Genomic DNA, 12,762 nt, shown 5'->3' with positions numbered 1-12,762 from the left:
GTGGGTGGTCGCTAATCTGTTAATTAACATGAACTAATTGACAACTAGTCACTTAAACAAACTTAGATGCACAGACTGTTTGGCACCCAGCTCACAACCCTGGATACACAAAGTACATTATACATTATCATAAGCATAAACGCATAACATCCTGCAATGATTCGATAACCAGGTAAAGTGGTCACAATATTAATTATATCTCCAAGAGATGAGCAGACCGATAGAAACAGTACTCAATTAACAATGGGAATGCACACCTAGGAGGCACACAATGAGAGAGACCTATTTAACAAACGCATACTACCTTAATAAACAGACTATAGCAGGTGACCCCAGTTTCAGGTTGCTTTGAGCTGGTTTGGGTGCAAAGGACCCAAATCTGTATTCCGGGCCTAGATTCTCAGAGTCTGTGTTTCGGGGAGACAATCCCGCATCCGAAGCAAGACCATTCAAAGGGTCCCCCAGGCGCACACCTCCCAAGAATAAAGCCCCCTCAAAAGCCAGGGCGCATAGTCAGTAGGCAGCCTCCTCCAAAAGCCCCTGCCCCTGGTTGGGTTTGTCACAAATATGTTCTAAATTTTTTAAATGTTACTCATGTGTAAAAATATATAAATATGAAATATATTTTTTTTGGTACAGATAAACACTTTTTTTTCACCTGTGTAAATTAGGGCAAATTATTATCTTAGTTAAATCTCCCATTAGCAATTGCCTCTTCAGCAGCATGCTGAATTCTGTGCACTGCAAATTTTAGGTAATTGCCTGTAAGTGGTTAAATGTCTAAGGAACTGTTTTAATTGTTGTAGGTGCTGCCTTTGCGTAGATCTATATTAGTTGTAACCTTTTTTGCAGGATTTAATTTTTTATTTTTTATTTTTTCATCCCTGCTACAGGTAAGAATCTTTACACCAATGAATATGTGGCTATTAAACTGGTGAGTATCTATCAACCATGTTGGGTTTCTTACAGGATTACCGTTTTTGTCTATGGCTTCCTGACCAACTTTTGCTGGCTTCCCTTTCCTGCTTTGTGTATAAACTAGCTCATTTCCGGGTTCAAGATGTCAGAGTTCCTAGGTTCCTTGGAAATAGAGAAATGGAGTACAACATTTGTTTATTTGTCTTTAGGTTTATTTTATACATAATTTCTGTATATGTACAAAAAAATAGTGCTAGGTTCCAAAATGTAACGCGGAAATGTGTATTAGGCAGGTGTTAAGCTTGTGACACAAATTGTATACTTGAAAATGTTTCCAGGAAAATTTTAATTTCTTGTGATGTGGGAAGGAAAACCCTCTATCCTGCTATTGCTGACGCTGCTTGGCATCCTGCAGTGAATACCCTGAAAAGAGTCCACCATTGTGAATGGCACCAAAGTGTCTCTAGCATAGATTGTGTTTATGGGCAGCTCTGAAAAAGTGCTTCTGTTCTGTGCTAGTTTCACTTTGAGCATGACGCTTTAAGCCGGGTTCACATATGTGTGAACTGGATGAGTTTCCCTGCATCCAATTTGCATGACATGAGTGTGCCCGGCTTGCAAAGGAGCCCGTTCACACAGGTCTGGGGCGGGCGCATTCCAAAAGGGTCCTGTGCGTGTTTTAGGTCCGGTTCCAGTGTTAATTTTGGCAGCAAAGTTCAATTTAGTTTTAGTCTTGAGACTAAAATGGCATTTTAGTTTGTCCCATTTTAGTTTTCTGCAGTTTTGTTTTAGTCGACTAAATCTCCAGTACATTTTGGTCGACAAACTCATTTTAGTCATCTAAAATCGAATGGGTGTAATTACAATGGGGACGAAAAGTATTCAGACACCCTTAAATTTTTCACTGTTTGTTATATTGCAGCCATTTGCTAAAATCATTTAAGTTCATTTTTTTTTCCTTATTAATGTACACACAGCACCCCATATTGACAGAAAAACACAGAATTGTTGACATTTTTGCAGATTTATTAAAAAAGAAACTGAAATATCATATGGTCCTAAGTATTCAGACCATTTGCTCAGTATTTAGTAGAAGCTCCCTTTTGATCTAATACAGCCATGAGTCTTTTGGGGAAAGATGCAACAAGTTTTTCACACCTGGATTTGGGGATCCTCTGCCATTTCTCCTTGCAGATCCTCTCCAGTTCTGTCAGGTTGGATAGTAAACGTTGGTGGACAGGCATTTTTAGGTCTCTCCAGAGATGCTCAATTGGGTTTAAGTCAGGTCTCTGGCTGGGCCATTCAAGAACAGTCACAGAGTTGTTGTGAAGCCACTCCTTCTTTATTTTAGCTGTGTGCTTAGGGTCATTGTCTTGTTGGAAGGTAAGCCTTCGGCCCAGTCTGAGGTCCTGAGCACTCTGGAGAAGGTTTTCGTCCAGGATATCCCTGTACTTGGCTGCATTCATCTTCCCCTCGATTACAACCAGTCATCCTGTCCCTGCAGCTTTAAAAACACCCCCACAGCATGATGCTGCCACCACCATGCTTCACTGTTGGGTCTGTTTTGGACAAGCGATGAGCAGTGCCTGGTTTTCTCCACACATACCGCTTAGAATTAAGGCCAAAAAGATCTTGGTCTCATCAGACCAGAGAATCATATTTGTCACCATCTTGGAGTCCTTCAGGTGTTTGTTTTTTGTTTTTTTTTGTTTTTTTTTTTTTAAGCAAACTCCATGTGGGCTTTCATGTGTCTTGCACTGAGGAGAGGCTTCCGTCGGGCCACTCTGCCGTAAAGCCCCAACTGGTGGAGGGCTACAGTGATGGTCGACTTTCTACAACTTTCTCCCATCTCCTGACTGCATCTCTCTCACCAATGCTCTTCTCCCCCGATAGCTCAATTCAGCCAGCTGTAGGAAGGGTTCTGGTCGTCACAAACGTCTTCCATTTAAGGATTATGGAGGCCACAGTGCTCTTAGGAACCTTAAGTGCTGCAGAAATTTTTTTGTAACCTTGGCCAGATCTGTGCCTTGCCACAATTCTGTCTCTGAGCTCTTCAGGCAGTTCCTTTGACCTCATGATTCTCATTTGCTCTGACATGCACTGTAAACTGTAAGGTCTTGTATAGACAGGTGTGTGTGTGGCTTTCCTAATCAAGTCCAATCAGTATAATCAAACACAGCTGTACTAAAATGAAGGTGTAGAACCATCTCAAGGATGATCAGAAGAAATGGACAGCACCTGAGTTAAATATGAGAGTCACAGCAAAGGGTCTGAATACTTAGGACCATGGGATATTTCACTTTTTCTTTTTTAACCACTTGACGACCGCCTCACGCCGATTTACGTCGGCAAGGTGGCACGGACAGGCAAAATCGCGTACATATACGTGATTTGCCTTCCGCGGGTGGGGGGTCCGATCGGACCCCCCCCCCGGTGCCCGAGGCGGTCGTCTTTTGTCCCACGGCGATCGGAGATGAGGGGGAGGCCATCCGTTCGTGGCCCCCCCCCTCGCGATCGCCGCCGGCCAATCACATCATTCCTTTGCTGCTGTATGCTAAACAGCAGCAAAGGAAATTATGTCATCTCTCCTCGGCTCGGTAATTTCCGTACCGGCCCGAGGAGAGAAGACAGGTATGTGAGTGCACAACACTACACACACACAGTAGAACATGCCAGGCACACAAACCACCCCGATCCTCCCCCCCCCCCCCCCCCCCCCCCCCCCCCGTCACAAACTGACACTAGCAGTTTTTTTTTTTTTCTTCTTTTTTTTTTTTTTCTGATTACTGCATTGGTGTCAGTTTGTGACAGTTACAGTGTTGGGACAGTTAGTATTACCCCCCTGTAGGTCTAGGATAACCCCCCCTAATAAAGTTTTAACCCCTTGATCACCCCCTGTCACCAGTGTCGCTAAGCGATCATTTTTCTGATCGCTGTATTAGTGTCGCTGGTGACGCTAGTTAGGGACCTAAATATTTAGGTTCGCCGGCAGCGTTTTATAGCGACAGGGACCCCCATATACTACCGAATAAATGTTTTAACCCCTTGATGGCCCCCTAGTTAACCCTTTCACCACTGATCACCGTATAACTGTTACGGGTGACGCTGGTTAGTTTGTTTATTTTTTATAGTGTCAGGGCACCCGCCGTTTATTACCGAATAAAGGTTTAGCCGCCTGATCGCCCGGCGGTGATATGCGTCGCCCCAGGCAGCGTCAGATTAGCGCCAGTACCGCTAACACCCACGCACGCAGCATACGCCACCCTTAGTGGTATAGTATCTGATCGGATCAATATCTGATCCGATCAGATCTATACTAGCGTCCCCAGCAGTTTAGGGTTCCCAAAAACACAGTGTTAGCGGGATCAGCCCAGATACCTGCTAGCACCTGCGTTTTGCCCCTCCGCCCGGCCCAGCCCAAGTGCAGTATCGATCGATCACTGTCACTTACAAAACACTAAACGCATAACTGCAGCGTTCGCAGAGTCAGGCCTGATCCCTGCGATCGCTAACAGTTTTTTTGGTAGCATTTTGGTGAACTGGCAAGCACCAGCCCCAGGCAGCGTCAGGTTAGCGCCAGTAGCGCTAACACGCACGCACGCACCGTACAGCTCCCTTAGTGGTATAGTATCTGATCGGATCAATATCTGATCCGATCAGATCTATACTAGCGTCCCCAGCAGTTTAGGGTTCCCAAAAACGCAGTGTTAGTGGGATCAGCCCAGATACCTGCTAGCACCTGCATTTTGCCCCTCCGCCCGGCCCAGCCCACCCAAGTGCAGTATCGATCGATCACTGTCACTTACAAAACACTTAACGCATAACTGCAGCATTCGCAGAGTCAGGCCTGATCCCTGCGATCGCTAACAGTTTTTTTGGTAGCTTTTTATTGAACTGGCAAGCGCCAGCGGCCTAGTACACCCTGGTCGTAGTCAAACCAGCACTGCAGTAACACTTGGTGACGTGGCGAGTCCCATAAGTGCAGTTCAAGCTGGTGAGGTGGCAAGCACAAGTAGTGTCCCGCTGCCACCAAGAAGACAAACACAGGACCGTCGTGCCCATAGTGCCCTTCCTACTGCATTCGCCAATCCTAATTGGGAACCCACCGCTTCTGCAGCGTCCGTACTTCCCCCATTCACATCCCCAACCAAATGCAGTCGGCTGCATGAGAGGCATTTTCTTTATGTCCTCCCGAGTACCCCTACCCAACGAACCCCCAAAAAAGATGTCGTGTCTGCAGCAAGCGCGAATATAGGCGTGACACCCTCTATTATTGTCCCTCCTGTCCTGACAATCCTGGTCTTTGCATTGGTGAATGTTTTGAACGCTACCATTCATTAGTTGAGTATTAGCGTAGGGTACAGCATTGCACAGACTAGGCACACTTTCACAGGGTCTCCCAAGATGCCATCGCATTTTGAGAGACCCGAACCTGGAACCGGTTGCCGTTATAAAAGTTAGTTACAAAAAAAGTGTAAAAAAAAAAAAAAAAAAAAAAATATATATAAAATAAAAAAAAATAGTTGTCATTTTATTGTTCTCTCTCTCTCTATTCTCTCTCTCTCTTGTTCTGCTCTTTTTTACTGTATTCTATTCTGCAATGTTTTATTTTTATTATGTTTTATCATGTTTGCTTTTCAGGTATGCAATTTTTTTATACATTACTGTTTACTGTGCTTTATTGTTAACCATTTTTTTGTCTTCAGGTACGCCATTCACGACTTTGAATGGTTATACCAGAATGATGCCTGCAGGTTTAGGTATCATCTTGGTATCATTCTTTTCAGCCAGCGGTCGGCTTTCATGTAAAAGCAAACTTAGTGGCTAATTAGCCTCTAGACTGCTTTTACAAGCCGTGGGAGGGAATGCCCCCCCCCACCGTCTTCCGTGTTTTTCTCTGGCTCTCCTGTCTCAACAGGGAACCTGAGAATGCAGCCGGTGATTCAGCCAGCTGACCATAGAGCTGATCAGAGACCAGAGTGGCTCCAAACATCTCTATGGCCTAAGAAACCGGAAGCTACGAGCATTTTATGACTTGGATTTCGCCGGATGTAAATAGCGCCATTGGGAAATTGGGGAAGCATTTTATCACACCGATCTTGGTGTCATCAGATGCTTTGAGGGCAGAGGAGAGATCTAGGGTCTAATAGACCCCAATTTTTTCAAAAAAAGAGTACCTGTCACTACCTATTGCTATCATAGGGGATATTTACATTCCCCGAGATAACAATAAAAATGATTAAAAAAAAAAAAATGAAAGGAACAGTTTAAAAATAAGATTTTAAATAAAAAAAAGCAAAAAAATAATAAAGAAAAAAAAAAAAGCACCCCTGTCGCCCCCTGCTCTCGCGCTAAGGCGAACGCAAGCGGCGGTCTGTCGTCAAACGTAAACAGCAATTGCACCATGCATGTGAGGTATCGCCGCAAAGGTCAGATCGAGGGCAGTAATTTTTGCAGTAGACCTCCTCTGTAAATCTAAAGTGGTAACCTGTAAAGGCTTTTAAAGGCTTTTAAAAATGTATTTATTTTGTTGCTACTGCACGTTTGTGCGCAATTTTAAAGCATGTCATGTTTGGTATCCATGTACTCAGCCTAAGATCATCTTTTTTATTTTATCAAACATTTGGGCAATATAGTGTGTTTTAGTGCATTAAAATTTAAAAAAGTGTGTTTTTTTCCCCAAAAAATGCGTTTGAAAAATCGCTGCGCAAATACTGTGTGAAAAAAAAAATGAAACACCCACCATTTTAATCTGTAGGGCATTTGCTTTAAAAAAATATATAATGTTTGGGGGTTCAAAGTAATTTTTTTGCAAAAAAAAATAACTTTTTCATGTAAACAATGAGTGTCAGAAAGGGCTTTGTCTTCAAGTGGTTAGAAGAGTTGGTGATGTGTGACATAAGCTTCTAAATGTTGTGCATAAAATGCCAGGACAGTTCAAAACCCCCCCAAATTACCCCATTTTGGAAAGTAGACACCCCAAGCTACTTGCTGAGAGGCATGTCGAGTCCATGGTATATTTTATATTGCGACACAAGTTGCGGGAAAGAGACAAATTTTTTTTTTTTTTTTTTTTTTTTTTTGCACAAAGTTGTCACTAAATGATATATTGCTCAAACATGCCATGGGAATATGAAATTACACCCCAAAATACATTCTGCTGCTTCTCCTGAGTACGGGGATACCACATGTGTGAGACTTTTTGGGAGCCTAGCCGCGTACGGGACCCCGAAAACCAAGCACCGCCTTCAGGCTTTCTAAGGGCGTGAATTTTTGATTTCACTCTTCACTGCCTATCACAGTTTCGGAGGCCATGGAAAGCCCAGGTGGCACAAAACCCCCCCAAATGACCCCATTTTGGAAAGTAGACACCCAAAGCTATTTGCTGAGAGGTATAGTGAGTATTTTGCAGACCTCACTTTTTGTCACAAAGTTTTGAAAATTGAAAAAAGAAAAAAAAAAATGTTTTTTCTTGTCTTTCTTCATTTTCAAAAACAAATGAGAGCTGCAAAATACTCACCATGCCTCTCAGCAAATAGCTTGGGGTGTCTACTTTCCAAAATGGGGTCATTTGGGGGGGTTTTGTGCCACCTGGGCATTCCATGGCCTCCGAAACTGTGATAGGCAGTGAAGAGTGAAATCAAAAATTTACACCCTTAGAAATCCTGAAGGCGGTGCTTGGTTTTCGGGGCCCCGTACGCGGCTAAGCTCCCAAAAAGTCTCACACATGTGGTATCCCCGTACTCAGGAGAAGCAGCTGAATGTATTTTGGGGTCCAATTCCACATAGGCCCATGGCCTGTGTGAGCAATATATCATTTAGTGACAACTTTTTGTAAATATTTTTTTTTTTTTTTTTTTTGTCATTATTCAATCACTTGGGACAAAAAAAATAAATATTCAATGAGTTCAACATGCCTCTCAGCAATTTCCTTGGGGTGTCTACTTTCCAAAATGGGGTCATTTGGGGGGGTTTTGTACTGCCCTGCCATTTTAGCACCTCAAGAAATGACATAGGCAGTCATAAACTAAAAGCTGTGTAAATTACAGAAAATGTACCCTAGTTTGTAGACGCTATAACTTTTGCGCAAACCAATAAATATATGCTTATTGACATTTTTTTTTTTTACCAAAGACGTGTGGCCGAATACATTTTGGCCTAAATGTATGACTAAAATTTAGTTTATTGGATTTTTTTTATAACAAAAAGTAGAAAATATCATTTTTTTTCAAAATTTTCGGTCTTTTTCCGTTTATAGCGCAAAAAATAAAAACTGCAGAGGTGATCAAATACCATCAAAAGAAAGCTCTATTTGTGGGAAGAAAAGGACGCAAATTTCGTTTGGGTACAGCATTGCATGACCGCGCAATTAACAGTTAAAGCGACGCAGTGCCAAATTGGAAAAAGACCTCTGGTCCTTAGGCAGCATAATGGTCCGGGGCTCAAGTGGTTAATCTGCAAAAATGTCAACAATTCTGTGTTTTCTGTCAATATGGGGTGCGGTGTGTACATTAATGAGGAAAAAAAATGAACTTAAATGATTTTAGCTAATGGCTGCAATATAACAAAGAATGAAAAATTTAAGGGGGTCTGAATACTTTCCGTCCCCACTGTAAATTGTAATGCATTAGTTAACATTTCTCTACAATTTCCAAACTCATTATATACTGCTGGAGTGAAAAATCTCATATTTAAGGTATTGAGGTATGAACATGCACTACAGACCAGTGTTAATTTTGAAGTCAAATTTCAATTTACAGTAGTTTTAGGCCTCTTTCACACGAACGTTCCATTCAGGTCCGCCTGTCAGTTTTTTAGGCGGACCTGAACGGACCCTCCATAGACCTCTATGGAGCGTCGGATGTCAGTGGTGACTTGTCCGCTGACATCCGACCCGCTCCGATCCGAAAAAGTGTAACGGAGGAAAAACCTACTTGTCCCTCCGTGATCGGATCGGGTGACGACGGACTCTGCGGTCCGTCATCATCCGATCTCCCATAGGGGAAAGCGGCGCTCTGACAGGTCCGTCGCTGCACCGTGTGCAGAGACAGACCTGTCATCTGCCTGCTCAGCGGGGATCGGCGGTGCGATCCCCGCTGAGCAAGCGGATGTTCATGGGGCAGATCATAATGGATCCCTCCCATGTGAAAGAGGCCTAAGTCTTTTGACTGAAATGTAGGGCTGGGAAAAAAAAATCGATTTGACTCGAGTTGAGAGGTCAAATCGATTCAAAATTTCAGCAAGTCCAATTTTTTTTTTTTTTTTTTTTAATTCACCAGGACCGGCGCAGTGTCAGCTCCAGTCCTGGTGAAAAAAATTTTAAAAAATAAAAACAGTCACGGAGGAGTTGTGAAGCTACTCCTTCGTTATTTTACCTGTGTGCTTAGGGTCATTGTCTTGTTGGAAGGTAAACCTTCAGGACCGGCGCGGCTCCTCAGGACCGCGCTGGGCCTGAGGAGCTGCGGGCAGGAGTTTTTAGGCGAGGCTGCGGCTTCGCCCTTGTCCGCGAGGCCGGACGCCGCGGACTAAAAAAAGTGAATATTTGGGACTTTAAATGAGACGCAACGGGGAATATTGCGCCTCCATCCCTGGTTGCTTTTGCAAAAAAGAGGGGGGAGGGGGGGACTTTAGATGAGGTGCGTGGGGTAGAGCCAGACAAAACCATATACATATGTAAAAAATTGTATTCTTTATTAGACCAAAGATAGGGCATGGATCAGCCCATATAAACGCATAATAGCACATTGGCATATAAAATACAAAGTATCAACATACATATTGAGAATAGTCAACATGACACAGAAAGTAAATATTATACATCACAGTCCCCCCAAATGGAGTAGGCATAACATTATATCAGGGTGGTAGAGCAATAAAAACCATCTAGAATCATAAATATGAGATGGATGCATCAAAATAAGCTCAACGTTTCGTGGACTTCTCTCCACTCATCAGGAGCAAGTACATCCATATACTAAAAAAGGGATAAAAAAAATTCCATTATAGTTTGATATAACCAAAGACTGGAGGGGTAGAGGGATTAAAGATGATGAACAAATAAACGGCCATAACTGAAAGTACTCACCTAAGAACTGATACTAGGCCATGCGATACCACCTGCTGGAGGTCAACCAGATAATTATGTCCAGCACGGGAGCTGAGGAAAGGACCCAAGCATGGATCAGGAGCACACACGCAGTCCCCCAAAAAGTGTGTATGGAAAAAGCTTAATGTAACTGTGGATGGGATTTCTGTATTGTATACAATAAAGTAAGTAGCTTGTTACCATATTGGTATAAATAAAAAGAAATGTCATATAGAGTAGACCCATCACCACAGTATAGAAGTATATTGTGGAGCATATCAACAAGGTGAACAGAATGAAAAAATAGGGTGTCCATATAGTAAGAATAGGGAAGAGGAGATGAGATTCCTGAAATCAGTAGCAGTAAAGAAATATTAGTAATGCTTGTTATGGAGGAATTTAAGAATAAATCAAGAGCTTGCTATGTATTTACCCATGTAGATCCTAATGGGATATGAACCAAAAATGGAGTGCAGTGTGGGACTGCTGAGAAAAGGTCACTTAAGGGGAACTGCAGGGTGAGCCCAGCGGCCAGGATCCCATCCAGCGTCACACTGGCATGACAACATGACGCCGCGGACTGGGCCGAAGCCGGGGCCTCGCCTAAAAACTCCTGCCTGCAGCTCCTCAGGACCGGTGCGGTGTCCAAAAAAAAAAACTCGATTCGAATATTTTTTTTTTTTTTTTTTTTTTCGAAAATCGCCCAGCTCTACTAAAATGCCGTCTTAGTTGTATTTTAGTCCTCTCAATTGTTTTAGTCGACTAAAATAGTATTTATTTAGTCGACTAAAGTGTTTTAGTCGACAAAATTAACACTGTCCAGTTCAGGTGCAAATTCAGTCATTTGGATTTGCACCTGAACCGGTAAACTGGGAAAGTACCAGACCCCATGCTGAGAACCGCGGCCACACATTATATAAACCCAGGCTTAGAGTTGCAGGGGTCAGATCCCCTGATGTCTCCTTGAAGTGATCTCTAATAGTAGCCCCCATTTCCTACAGATTAATTTTTTACTCTTATGCCTTGTGTGCTTCCGTACGGTTTGCAGTTATGATGGTGCTAGCAAGCTTGCATTAAGCTGGACTACTAGATATGGGTGGTGACAGGGCCACCCACTGACTGAATTTTGCCCAGTTCACAAGGAACCGTATGAAATTCGTATGGTGGAAGGCCAGCTTTATTAACAGCTAGATGTTGGAGCATTAGCGTATCATTCAGCAAAAAATTACTTGAACAGTAAGGGACTCCAAAATACTTTTTTTTTTACCTTTCATCATGAAACAAAAGATCGGTACCTTATTTGCTACCATCTAGGAAATATTAAATCTCTTAAACCTTGGAATAAATGAAAATTACATGGAAATGACAAATTGTCGGTTTCTTTTAGGGCTGTACAGGTATAATTTATTTGCAGAATTATTAAAAGAAAATCCTAAATCAGTGTGTGGTTTCTGTGTGTGTTTTCCCCCCCCCCCGACCATTTAAAATAAAAGTTGAAAGTCTAGTAATATAATTTTTTTTTTTTTTTTTTTTTTCAGGAACCAATCAAATCTCGTGCACCCCAACTTCATCTGGAATATAGATTTTACAAGCAACTTGGAAGTTCAGGTATAAGATTAAATGTGCATATTTCTAAGCTTGTGAAGTTAGGCTGGCAGATATATAGCAGATTGAGATTCTGATGTCCTGTTATTACAGTGCTTACTATATTGTGTCATTACAGCGGATGGCCTTCCTCAGGTCTTCTACTTTGGCCCATGTGGAAAGTACAATGCCATGGTACTCGAGCTCCTAGGTCCAAGTTTGGAGGACTTGTTTGACCTTTGTGATCGGACATTCACTTTAAAGACTGTGCTAATGATAGCCATTCAGCTGGTAAGATATATATATATATATATATATATATTTTTTTTTTTTTTCGTCCCTCCCCTTTACTCGGCTAAAATGGTTTTTATCTGAATATTTTGTTTGTTTTTTTTTTCCAAACACAATTGTGATCTCCCATTGTCATTTGTAAGACCAGGAACTAGCTGAGATTTGGGCCATGTATGGGCAGGCTGAATGTATTAAGTTGATCGGTCCAGTCTGCTGGATTTTGTATGCAATTATAGCTAGTAGTAATGCCACTGTCCCGGCGGGGATGGCTTCCACTGCCCCCCCCCCCCCCCCCCCCCCCCCCCCCCCACACACACACACACACACACACACACACACACACACACACACACACACACACACACACACACACATTCTGATTTATACAGTGGCTCAGTTGAGAGATTCAGGCAGTCCGTGGTTGCAGGAAAGAAATTAGTTCCCTGTATGGGCTGCTTTAAAGCATGGTAAGCGCGAAAAAAAAAGAAAAACTGGCAGCTTTGGTTGGAGCCGATGTACTAATAATCCAATGTTACTACAGCGATCTCTCCCACTGAGCTGTTGAGATCTGACAGGGGGACAACACCCCCCCCCCCCCCCCCCAAAACAGAAGACTCCGGCCAGTGCTCTTGACCATTGGCTGAGAGCACTGATTGGGAGCCAGTCGGCTGCTGGTTTCCCAGCATGCTCAGCTGCTATACACACGGACCGTGTACTTGTCTTAAGTTGGCACCATCTGTCATAGTATCTTTTCCGGTAATAATTCACATGTATGTCATTAGAGAGCACTGTACCTGAGGTTGCTCAATGTAGGAGAATTATTTTGTTGTCTTGTCTTTCTAAAAACAATGAACTTTCAGGTTCACTCTTTTTAGTTTACATGT

At 42.8% G+C, this 12,762-nt stretch overlaps 1 protein-coding gene across 8 annotated transcripts in view; it reads left to right on the top strand.

Annotated features, from left to right (window-relative positions):
- The window catches only part of CSNK1G1 (casein kinase 1 gamma 1), a 172,069-nt gene that overhangs the window by 104,485 nt on the left and 54,822 nt on the right, over positions 1-12,762 (top strand). For 7 of the 8 annotated variants that reach the window (XM_073618969.1, XM_073618970.1, XM_073618973.1 and 4 more), the window contains exons 3-5: positions 899-934; positions 11,542-11,611; positions 11,727-11,878. In XM_073618969.1, the coding sequence (XP_073475070.1) occupies positions 899-934; positions 11,542-11,611; positions 11,727-11,878 (258 nt within the window). Of the gene's footprint in view, positions 1-893; positions 935-11,541; positions 11,612-11,726; positions 11,879-12,762 lie in introns of all 8 variants that reach the window. The other variant, XM_073618971.1, reaches the window with a different exon arrangement.

This window comes from Aquarana catesbeiana, linkage group LG03, assembly GCF_042186555.1.
Source record: "Aquarana catesbeiana isolate 2022-GZ linkage group LG03, ASM4218655v1, whole genome shotgun sequence".
Taxonomy (NCBI): domain Eukaryota; kingdom Metazoa; phylum Chordata; class Amphibia; order Anura; family Ranidae; genus Aquarana; species Aquarana catesbeiana.
Note: the sequence above shows the minus strand (reverse complement) of the source record. Positions and strands in the feature narration are given on the sequence as shown.